General features: G+C 34.6%; 1 protein-coding gene across 4 annotated transcripts; it reads right to left on the bottom strand.

The window, feature by feature from the left end:
• Positions 1-3,880: 3,880 nt before the first annotated feature.
• Positions 3,881-12,166, bottom strand: LOC144431173 (uncharacterized). 4 transcript variants are annotated; one of them, XM_078118994.1, is made up of 10 exons: positions 10,994-12,162; positions 10,323-10,414; positions 9,156-9,243; positions 8,930-9,024; positions 8,594-8,671; positions 7,871-7,965; positions 7,099-7,254; positions 6,284-6,481; positions 5,677-5,847; positions 3,881-5,171 (listed from the first exon to the last, which is right to left on the bottom strand). In XM_078118994.1, coding segments are annotated over exons 5-10 (696 nt in total). In that variant the 5' UTR covers positions 8,596-8,671; positions 8,930-9,024; positions 9,156-9,243; positions 10,323-10,414; positions 10,994-12,162; the 3' UTR covers positions 3,881-5,097. The 4 variants fall into 4 exon arrangements, with proteins under 4 accessions (XP_077975120.1, XP_077975117.1, XP_077975118.1 ...); XM_078118991.1 differs by lacking the exon at positions 8,594-8,671 and having other exon boundaries at positions 10,994-12,166; XM_078118992.1 differs by lacking the exon at positions 8,594-8,671 and having other exon boundaries at positions 11,351-12,166.
• Between the last annotated feature and the right edge of the window lie 277 nt (positions 12,167-12,443).

Here is a 12,443-nt window from a genome sequence, read left to right as displayed (position 1 = left end):
AAAGTTGAAGAAATATTTCGTTTTACAACAGTACTTTGGTATCTGACCAACAAATAACTCCTGCTTTTTATTGCAACCAAAGCACTCCATCCACCCTTTCAACGTATTCACACCAAAAGCTGTATACTCCCCATCAAACCAGTAATCAGTAATTTATTTTTTCACCATTCCAAAGCACACAATGTGAATACACAATACAAGAAATAGGAAATATGGTACTTTAGGGTGAAGGGAGGCGCGAGACACCAAGACTGGTGATCGAGCAGCGACACCCATGACAAGTCTAACAGTAATAGATAAATAACAGTAATATATAAATCAAACAAACAATAAATAGAAGAACAGGTTTACGTTGAGGTAAGTCGAGGCGACCTGCATACCCAAAAGACATTCGATCCAAGGAGAAACGGATAACGACTCCGAGCACCGTCTTGTGAGTAACCATGGCAACGTCAGCGAAATCTTATACTGCGGAATACAGACGCTGCCTGAGTTTAGCTTGAATTCATGTTTATCCCGCGAGGGGAAGCCGATAACTTGGCATATTTATATTAATATAAAATAGTTTTGTTTGTCGCAGTTAGGGATACGAGAGTGTGTAAACAAGTGGAAGTATAGTGGTAAAATGCTTTGGTGCCAGAGACGTCGTGTGAAGAGGGAAAAGCCTAAGGACCCAACCTGACGTTAACAGGTAAAAAATAATAAAATTTAATTGGCGATTGAAAATAATCGACAAAATAAATAAATGTGGAAGTAAATAGTATTGCTAGTTAGACAAAATATGTACATAAAGAAACTAGTATATTAGAAAATTTTAGTCCATCATTGAAAACATGAATGCAGTAAACACTGTACGGTGTCGGTACCCAAGCAAACAGCATATGGAAAAGACATCAATTTAGTAAGTTGCAATATCATTAAAATTTTGAAATTGGTGAGTATACTGGCACTTGACAAAGACATAAAAGATAGCTAAGTATTTGTACACAATCTGAGACCAAAATTATGGATCATGGGTGAAGTGACCCACCGGTATACCGGTATGGTTTGGATCCAAGATAACCCGTCTGAGCCTGATGTTGGCAAGATGAATAGTTTGGTTATTGTATGAGTGGCACATGGCTATGCACTGACACGGTGGGGGAAATAACAAGTTCAATATTTACAGAGTCTCTATCTATTTCAGTTACTGTGGACTGTGGGTGAAGTCAAGTGTTGAGCTGACAATGACAAGGGGTGGAGGGTGTCAGCACATCAAACCATGTACAGATTTAACTGATATAGAGATAATTCTTCCGTATTGGAGTCAACCTTTATTGCACATACCCCATCCATTTCAGTGTGCATCAACTCATCTATCACGTCTGGTGTCAAGTATTCACTAGTGCCATTTTGAATAATTGATGCAGCAAATAAATATCTGCTTCGTTAGAGAATTTAAATAGTATTCTGCATTGTAGGTAAAATACGAGTAAAAATGACTGAAGAACGACTTACAGGTTATTAAAAGGTGTGGTGATCACAACAACATATTGAAAGGTGTGTCAAGCAAAAGTAATTTTCATTCTATAAAAACTCCAGCATCTGAGTATAGCTTACTAGTTTACATTGATTCGTAACAGCTGACTCAGAATTCCATATTCTGGTATTTCAGCAATTAAGCAATTTTGGAGTTAGTCAATTAATACCTGAGTAATGAATACAAATAAATTTCCATCGGCATTAGGCGATTGTGAATAACAATATATGGAGAGAAAAAAAATATATAAGCTACTATATATCAGTGAATACAAGGTTAGAATGTGGTGAAATTGTTTCACCAGCAGGACAAATGATCAAATGCAGTTTAGTAGTATTACAAACTTATTTCCGCAATAATAAATATACTAAATAGAAACTCATTCTGGCTAGAGAATTATTTTGTTATTATTGAGATTCGAAAAAACTTTTAACAGACCATTTTCAGATCTGTTTTATTCACTGACGATTATTTCAGGCATTTTTCTTTGTTATAACTGTTTCTTGTTTTATACATTTGCAGCATCTGAGTTTGCCAAAACATGGGACGGGACTTAAAAAGAGATTTTGCTACACAGCAGTACTTCAGTATTCAACCAATAATTAGCTAGTAATTTTTATTGCGATTGAAGCACTCCATCCATTCTTTTAATATAGATACTCCAAAATTTGAGAGCTGCATATTCGAACCTTATCTTAAGCTCTGAGGCCTGAGGGGCTGACTGCATACCAGATAATCTGGAAATATACAGTACCAGTACTTCTGTAGGCCCGGGAATATCTAAATTCTTAGTACTGTGCTATAATCCTGGTATAAACTTTCAATTACTATCCAATAAATCGCAAAAAAGCAGAATTACTATGCCTCTACTCCCACTTTCAGACTTTCACAACTTACGGTACGGTACCGACGCAGGGATGACTGACAGATGCCACGACCCCTACCTTATCCTAATGCCTCAGTATATATTTTCAGTTATTTCCATCAATAAAACCATTCCAAATATGCAAATAAATTTGAAAGGAAATCTTCTACCATAAGCTTCAGTATATAGCAAACTGATGACGTAGTAACGCATTGCTCATGCGTAGCGAAAGCGCCGTGGGCGAACTATATTCAGTTAACCATGGTACAATCCTTTGTCATAGGGGTAGAAAAACCAACCGGATACCTGGGCATGATAGGTGGAGACTCCATTTCCGGCATCGGTCTACTCCCGCAGTTGTTGTCAGGTGGTGTAACTTTTGACTCAGTGTGCTCTGCCTTGTCACTCTGGTCCTCCTTCATCACATAACTCTGTGGTGCCATTTCGCCTGCCACTTCAGCCATTCTTCCGGATTCGTTCAAACCGACTTCGGCAGTTTTGCTTTTCACTAATGTCTCAATCACGTTTTCCTGAAGACCATGCAGTGTCACTTGCAGCTCCCTCTTGCCAATCTCTCACATCTTGACTAAGGACCATCACACTGTTTTACATCATTCCCAAGTTCATCTACTGCTCCTTCGATCCCTTCTACTCGCGCTTCCATTGTTGTCCATTTAGCCTCGAGTACCTTCATTCGAGCAACGAAGTCATCCTCACCCTTCATTTAAGCGTTCTTTCTATTTCTGCGTGACATATTATGTTTAGAAGATGTCCTGGCGCGCTCTCGCCAAATTTTGTAGCGTACCGGCAGTCTATGTAATAATTATCCATGTTCAGAATATCTTCCAATATGATCTGACGTCAAGTTTCCTTTCAATATTCACTTCAATCTATACTATTTTGTTCTATTTATTAATTACAATCTTAATACAACCAAATACTCCAATGAAATCAATGAAACAAAAAGCATACAATAAAAAAAATAACAAATACCAGGCAGTACAATATGAGAAAACAATAAAAATTAAAGACGGACCCTGAAATCGAAGACAACTTTCAATAGCAGCCAAAATTACCCATATAATCCGGTACACTAAACCAGCTACTTACAATTTGCAAAATAGTCTGAGAATAAGATAAGATTTTTTAAGATGAGATTTTATTTCGATTCATTCGCAAAAACAAAATAAACATATATACACAAAAGATTAAGGCGAAGAATCTGGAAAGTGAACAAAACCTAATAAAATAGGTTTAAAACGTATTAAACGCGTTCACTTACCAAAGAAGAAAGAAACGAGTCACAAACACAAACAAATAAACATGAATATTGACGGCAGTCATTACTCAGGCGTTTCACTTGGTAATCAGGTTGCGTGCAATCTTTTCAAAAACAAAAAAGTGAATTATATATCCGCTGTGCGTGTGATGCGGCATGTAAACAAACACTCCGAAAAATCCTAGTAGGAGGTGCGAATGCATGTTTCCGTTCCATGCTCAAACATATATCTAGTAAAATCTACTAAAACGTTAACACACCAATGTAAAAATCGATCGTAAAAAGTCGTAAAAATCGAATTTTCAAATATCAGTTCGTGCAGTTTAACCGTAGTAGTATATATTTACGGTTTAACATTTGTATATCCGGTCTTCTCCATATTTGAGCAGAGCATAATTTCGTCCATCACAAAATCTTCCATTTTGCACCCATGTTGCACATTTCCAGTCCATCATTAAAAAATCTGCTATTTCTGTTATTTGTTTATTGATGTCATTAAGTCTGGGTTTCACTTCTCGAATGCATATCTCCGGCTCGAGGTAGCCACGTGCGCACGCGACGGCGGTCGGTAATAACCCATGACGGGCACTTTAAAACAACCACAAACAATTCCACAGGTGCACAAGATTCGAACAGCGCTGTTGATAGCCAATTTCAAGAATAAACTAAAAATACAACGTCAAAACAACTGTAATTGCACTGTACCGGTACTAAAACAATAATATCATCCTACTGTCTAGCATCAAAATATCTAACACTCCCAATCTAATAGTCATAAAACCAAGAGAAACATCTTTGATAACCTACCTAAGACTTAGAGGCACTTTTACAGATATAAAATACCATTAAACACTCAAAATCTAACTGGAACAATCACAACTGCACTGCTGCAAACCACAGCATAGACTAACAGGATACTAAAAAACAGATCGACAGTGTCACAGCGCCCTATATAATATAGCAATATTATCACATGACATCATTTAAAAGATAAAACAAGGGTCGTCACACAAGAAATACAATGGTACTGTACAGTAAAATTCTTTAAAGTCTCTGCTGGAAATATGCTTAGTTCTAGCACGCCTGGAGTTCAATATATTACCCATATAAATTGCCAAATGTTCATGTATTGTAAACTTTCTGCAATAAAATCATTCAATTTATTTAATATATCATCCGTAAAGAATAAGTTGCAAATGTTACAAAGTTGAAATATTGAATAGTAAATTTTGTTTCAGTAGCAAATTTGTTTCCATAGAAAAACTGGTTCACGTGAGCTGCTGTTGAGTCCAAGTCACCAAAAGCAGATGCAGAACAGAGCTGATTGAAAAAACCCAATAACCATTGTATTGATTGCAATCAACAATGGGACGATTGGTCTTTTGGTCGTAGAATTCAGGAGGACATCCAGGGCACCGGACTCGACAATGAGCTCTACTTTGGATAAGAAGCAACAAAGCATCCTCTGCTACAAAGACCAACCACGGTTATTCCAGGCTTACAAGTTGCTAAACACAAAATATAATACAGTTATAAACCAGATTTGAAAAAATATATTATAAATAGAAATGAACAAATTGCACAATAGCACAAAAATATTGAAATCTTTTCAATCATTTGAGCATTAATTCAAGAACGAAACGATACCAAATGCACTCATCTTTTAACACCTCATTGTGGTTTAATTTTATAATGTTGCATGGGAACGCAAAGTCAACATTTGCCGAATTAGGAGAAAATACAATAATAGTTTTATCCTATATTGACGTTGGATTGGTTATATTATAGAAGTAAAAAATATATGAAATAATAAAATTTATGTAAAGGTCACTGATTACCTCTGAATACACCTGTAATTTTATGCAAAAAATTACAATTGTAACAACTGCGTGGGCGGAAAAGCATACTTCGTCATTTGAAGTCAAGTCAACACAGGTAAGGTATATATATTGGAGAACATTTGTATATACTGGTTTCAATAACTTTAAGTTGAGGCAAAGACAAAATAAATACCTTCTTCTCTGCACTGTACTCTTCGTCCAAATCGATCGAAAAACTGTAAATAGCATGTTGGTTCGCAACCGTACACACGACACTGAGCTTGTGGGAAGTTTGCACATCCAACTCCGTTACACATATATCCAGCACAATTTGGGTTTGGTGGAGTGTGAAGTGGACAACCACCTGAGCAGTTACAATATGACAAAGTAAGCTAAAGTAGTTACCGAATTGCACTGAACACAAATATATTTTACAGACATAAAACATTTCCCACGGCTTCAGAGACTGGACTGACAGAGAAAAAGATAATCTATTTTATTATTTTTTTTTTTATATAATGATAAATTATCTGTAGTAGAATTGGTTGGAATGAGCGAACCGGGAACTTGTATATTTGATGATAAGATATAAACAAGATAATTTATTTTAAAGAATTTATTCTGAGCCATGGTATAAGAAAATGACAACACACAAAACCAAATTTCAGCTATAATTGATGTCACGTTTGTGGGAGTATCGTCACAAATGCAATCATGCAAAGCTAAAGTACATAAATCCATTAGAAATAACTCGTTATACAAATAAAATAAGTTAGAAAAATATAAAACCAGTCACTTACAATGAATACTTTCTTTCTTATTATAGGGGTTATAGTAATGTGCTGTACATTCATTGCAGCCACAAAACGCATTGAGATATCTTGGACAAGTTGAATAATAACATGCATTGAAATTTTTACCACATCTTAGGCATACTGGTCCGGGGCACTTCATGGAGGTAGCCAGCAATAGACCAAGCAATGCCTCTTTATCTAAATCTGAAAATTTGTAAAAAAGAAATATGTTATAATTCAGTTAGAATTTATATTATTATATCTATTTATTTTCATAAACCTAGTTTCGCTTGGCTCGATAAACTAGGGCTAACACAAAGTAAACTCAAAGGTTAGTCCGCAGGAGAAATGAATCGGATGAATTTGAATCCAAACTTTATGTGAAGTTTGTGGTGTATACATATGAGATCACCTCGTATATGAGGTATTTCAGAGACCTTTAAATTTGCGTTGTTTTATCTGAAAGCTTGCTACATTTGGCTCTTAAATCAAAGTTTAGCTGCTATGCTTCATCATAAGCATAATAATAATATTAATAAGTGGCAAGAGAGTTGGAAGACATAGGATTTTCAGTAAATTTCTATACCATTGGTGAAATATATTTGCTCTTTAGGGTCTCAGATGCAATATTGGTTACATACATAAATTTAATTTAAGTCTCAAAAACTGCATCAATTCAAAAAATTAATTAGGCATTTATTTAAAAAAAAAAATTGAGCACAATCAAATCAGATTAACGTTTCTGTGTTGCGAGCCATTTTCAATTGCATTTTATAGTAAAGAACACAAAAAGATAAATACCGAATTGACGTTTTACTTACTAAGTAAGGGCTTTTTGGAAGAAACCTTGATTTTTTTGCATGTAAGTCCACACGAACTTTGACAACAAACTTCGGATTCATCACAGTCAAGATTGTTGTTACAATTATCAGCACAAGCTAGAGGATCGAGTGCATCTTCACATTTGGGATCAAACACTGCAAAACCACACATTAAGTAGGCTAATTACTGTGGTATATTTTTACAGCATAATGAAAAAATAGAACTGTACATGAAGGGTATAGTATCAAATCACGAATGGAATTTCTAAGTGAAATGGAATTTCAAAGTGAAATGGGAGGAGTGGTATAGGATATCCGGTAGCAACATCTTCAATGCATTCAGACACAGAGATAAAAGCATTGAAACATATTTATTGGATAAAAAGGTTACGACATGATTTCTTTTAACAAAGCAAGGTAATTTTTCAAAAATGCTTTCGTTTCGACTCTGAAACGACTCTGACCACCACTGACAAGAGATGTAACCCGAGCAACTTCAGTGTGGAAGCGCAAAATGCCAATAATTAATACCATATGAGATTATAATTAGAATAAACATCAAATACTTTGAGTTAACCCACTATGACAAAAACATTATCTTGGACCTTGCTAAACATTATTCCAATGAAGGTTGTAAGGATACCTTACTTTCTGATCTTAAGATGACCGACTCCGAAAAGCATATTTCTTTAATTCATACACAAATGAAATAAAATTGCCCTGTATGCTGAAACCCTGGGCCAAGTTATTAGTAAATTAGAATAATACTTACTCTTGCATTCTGGTACTGGATTAGACCATTCTCCGCTGGCTAAACAGGTTATCTCTTCAGCTCCATAGAGTGTGAGTGAAAAACTGCACGTGAACCTTTTCAAAAACAATACACAATTGGTTGTAGTCGTGGATTGCTTTTACAGTGCTTATTAGTAATTACATAACGTGAGTTGGTAGACTTTGAAAACTTTTTGTATTTGATCACATACCTTTATCCAAAATGCCATGTAAATTGGAAATACAAATATTGGGTTTTGTGATAGAAACATAAAACATCTATATTATCAGAATCAACACCAGCTGTTAACTAAATTCAATTTAAATAATAAATTATATTAATCAATTTGAAAAAGAAATTTGTTTTACAATCGATGTGTAATAGAGAAGAGATTACAAACATGTTTTGTGTAATACCATTCTTAAAAAATATTTTAAAAATGGTTCCACATATATATATATATGCATTAACACAAGTTTCTAATTTCTCAAATAGTTGGTTCTGTATTTATGTAGTCATCCATACATGCAAAAATCTGTAAACATTGTGACGAATTCTGTATAATTGTTAATCAATTTTTAATTAAGAAATGAAATCAAGCTTGTCTCAATGAAATGCAAGCCTAACAAAGTCGTGATATTTGCCTAATATTTTGAAAATTTAAAAGGTGTCGAGAGCAATAATCCACAAAAACGACGAGACAATGCATTAGTTTATACTTACATGCACGTGCTGCTATATTCGTTTTTTCTGTGCACTTAACAGTTCCATCATCAAAAGACAGGGATGAACAAAAAACGTCTAAAACCAAGTTCGATTACTTTGATAATTTGCTTTGTTATCTTTTATCTATCCATAATTTTCTTTGTTGTTCATTACACAAATCGGTTTTATGATTTTATGGAGAGCTCATATGTATTTTAATTTAATCACTTCTAAGATTGCCTGATTGATGATATATCGTAATTGTTCAGACATAAGCATAGTAAGGAGTAAGGGGTTACGAAGCTTTTATAAACTTATTTGACACTAAAAAATAAAGAACATGTATATAAATACCCTTGCATGTCGGTACAATACCATCCCATTCTTCACTTTCCTGGCATTTCAAAACTGCCTTTCCCGTCAATTCGTATCCATCGTCACAAGTAAAACTTAAACAATTAAAATCAAGAAAATAATAAAAATCGAAATAATTATTTTTGAATACAAAGCAAAACTATGGCCTATTTTGTTAGGTAGTTATGTAATATTTAATTGGAATAATACTGTTTCTGTTACTTACCTACAAGTACTATCATAACCAAGATCAGCGGGGTCACAATAAATTGTTCCAGGTTGATTGCTAAAATCGAGAGCGACGCACTTGATTTCTGATAAAGTAAAGAATATTCAAGTATATATTGAGATGTTTCACACGGAATATCTTTTGTAAAAATTGATTTAAATAAAAAAAAATGGTGTTGTGATTCAGTACTATAGGGGATTAACGTAGCCTCCTAACTCTGTGTGTTCACACTCCCGTGGGCACATGTTCACTAAATGCCGTAAGTACTTCTAGTTGTGTGGCACAAACATTTTTGCATATGTTATTCCTAACCCCCACCTGGCTACGTCATCCAAATATTACGTCACTACGACGTCACAATCACGCCATAGAGCTTGCCAAAAAGGGTACAATTGCTCGAAATGGCATCTCCGCTGACGATAACGCACTCGTTCGCTAACGCTAGCGATCTCTCTTATATCGGGATCGTTACGCGGGACAACGAGAGAAATAGCTTGCTTGATTTCGAGTGTTCGTCTGCACACTTTGTACGATGATTCGTATACTTTGACAAACCTTATTTTGTCACTGTGACGTTGAGGTGATTTGATTTTTGGATGACGTAATCAGGTGGAGCTAAGAAATGACATATGCGAAAATGGTTATGCCACGCCAACTAGAACTACTTGACGGCGTTTAGTGAACTATCCCCGTATATTATAATGCCAGATGTCCGCAAAATTGTAAATTTGCACAATCAAATTGAATCCACACAGATATATTGAAATATACAATCGAACCTCATTAATACAGTTATACGGTCGAAACTCAAAAACATTAATCCACACAAAACTTGAAAAATCTTATATTTTAACTCCCGGACGTAAACCCGGAAACACGTAGCAAATTGCTCGATACAATAAACGTATTGCCCAGGCTTTTCGCTTCTCGCGATAAGTCTTTACCAAGGAAATTGAGCACTAATTATTGAACTTAAATACTATTGATACAAATGGGTTAAATAACATTATAGTCCATAGTTATATCCACATTCGCTACACTACAGAATTTGTTATAACAACAATGCACTTAGAAAACTGGATATCAACCCACTGATACCTAATATAAAGTTTTTGATTTTAGAAAATTGCAATGCAAGATTATTTAAATTAAAACCAGGCTTACTAGAGCATTCCAGAGAAGGTTGGCTCCATTCTCCATTGAAGATACATTCCGAATTAGATTGCTTTGGTTTGTAACCCACGTAACACACGACACTGAGTACAAAAAAGTATCATTATATTTTGTCTGATCATTCATCCAAAATTTTAGTCCTAGTACGCAGTGAGATGCCTAATACTTTTCTATTTTTTCAAAGAAATATCGACATAGTTACATAAATAGACCTAATCATAGAAGCGGTATGATTCTTTCACCAATATAAAATTGAATATGCTAAATATGTATAGATTGTCTTGCAAAATTTCTGGCATAATTAATTCCAATGTCTAAATAAAGGATCATCATTAAGAAGAGTAAAACGATATTATTAAGGAAGACACGTACTGAAAGTGCATATTATGAAATTTTGAAATTTAGTATATACCAATTCGGGCGCTCCGAAAGTATTCGTACCAAGATGACGCACAATCTGAACAATTCTAACACGGTACACATATTATGTTCAGGTCGTGCGCCATCTTAGAGCACCCCAATTCCATTGCCAACAAAATTATTTTATCAATAGTAATACTAGGCATTTCAAGTACAGTGCTTTACAAAATTATAAGACCCACCGTAAGCTTACAGTAATCAACAAAAAGATAAATAGAAAGAAAATATGAAGAAGGACTAACATGTTTAATCCTTGTTATAATCTTCATTGCATTGCTCTAGGGCTGATTATGATTAAAAAATAAATACTCTATACCAGCGGTTCCCAAACTATGGGTCGCGACCAACTGGTAGGTCGCAAAAGGAATCTTAGCGGGTCGTAAAAAGATGAAGAAAGTTTTGATTAATTATACTAGTTATTAGGATCGGTGGCGACTTGAATACGTAAATCTTCAAAAAACAAAATAAATTAAATTGAATTTAAATTCTAATCTGTGAAAGTTTCCTTTTTACGATCTTCTCAAAGGGACAAAATTTGCTATACAAAGGATGACTATGTGGCTTTTTTACGTATAGCAGTTTTGTAAAGCACTTCTTACCGTGTTTTCCCAAAATTTAGACAGGATTAAGATTTATTTTCTTTGAAGAATAACACCATGGTTTTTATTGGAAGAGGTCTTTCGTGCTCATTTATCAAAAATAAAATTACATTGTAGAAAATCACGAGATTTTTCAAAAACATTATATAAAACCGACATTCAATGTTTTTATTTGTATTTCCTATACAAAAATTAAGTGACAAATATCATAATTGTGATTGTGACATCACACAATCTTGAATAATGATGATCTTCACCTTACTTCAGGTCATTGAACCTTTCCTCTCCCACACATTTTAAATTTATTTTAGGGGTAGGGTTTAATTAAAATCATTTTGAAAACTCAAATTAGGTCTTATTTTCGAGGAAATACGGTAGTTTTGCAATGATTAGCCATTGCTGTGTTCTGTGTTATGACATAAAAAGTTAAATGGGTCGCCATAAGCTGTGGTAATAAATAGTGGGTCCCAACTCTAAAAAGTTTGTGAACCACTGCTCTATACACATTACTATGCCTCTAATTATATTAACCGCGTCTCGCCAAGAGTGACAAACAGAACAAACTCTGTACTTCTGTTGTTGCCTGGAAAACGATACTATCTTATGCCTGTACCTTCCCTTAACGCAAATAATATTAATTGCAAAGGAAAATGTATTTATGCCTATCTAAATCGTACGATTGACGTAAAGCTTGTAAAAGATTATGCCTCGCTGATTAACAAATAAATACGCTCAGACTGTGAAGCAAACTTAATATAAATGTCTGTTACCATCATTATTAGTGTATTTAAGTTAATCCTTCGTCCGGTACTTTACATTGGAGCGTTTTTGCCTGCGGGGCATACTAGGCCCCAGTTTTGAATTACGCAAGTCTGTTTATGGTAAAATTATCAACTGTAACCAACGGATTTAACACCAGACCAAAGATAGACGACGATATCGTGATATATTATCGATAATGGGTGATTGATCTACTACTTTTATCCTCAGTTAATGACGCCTGGAAATATACGGTTCATGCATGACTGTCAACAGATTACTAAATGATAAACAGATTTTTTCATGGTCAAGTTCGAGACTCTGATTATGCCAA

The sequence above is a fragment of the Styela clava genome, chromosome 13 (genome assembly GCF_964204865.1).
Source record: "Styela clava chromosome 13, kaStyClav1.hap1.2, whole genome shotgun sequence".
Lineage (NCBI taxonomy): Eukaryota > Metazoa > Chordata > Ascidiacea > Stolidobranchia > Styelidae > Styela > Styela clava.
Note: the sequence above shows the minus strand (reverse complement) of the source record. Positions and strands in the feature narration are given on the sequence as shown.

Bases quoted from the DNA above. Each gene is read 5' to 3' on its own strand.
- LOC144431173 (XM_078118991.1), bottom strand. From the start codon at position 8,958: ATGGGATGGTATTGTACCGACATGCAAGG. The intron at 7,966-8,929 runs GTATTTATATAC...GTTTTTGAAAAG, and splicing joins TATTGTACCGACATGCAAGG to GTTCACGTGCAGTTTTTCAC. The intron at 5,172-5,676 runs GTATTTATTTTG...TTTTGTGTTTAG, and splicing joins AGTACAGTGCAGAGAAGAAG to CAACTTGTAAGCCTGGAATA.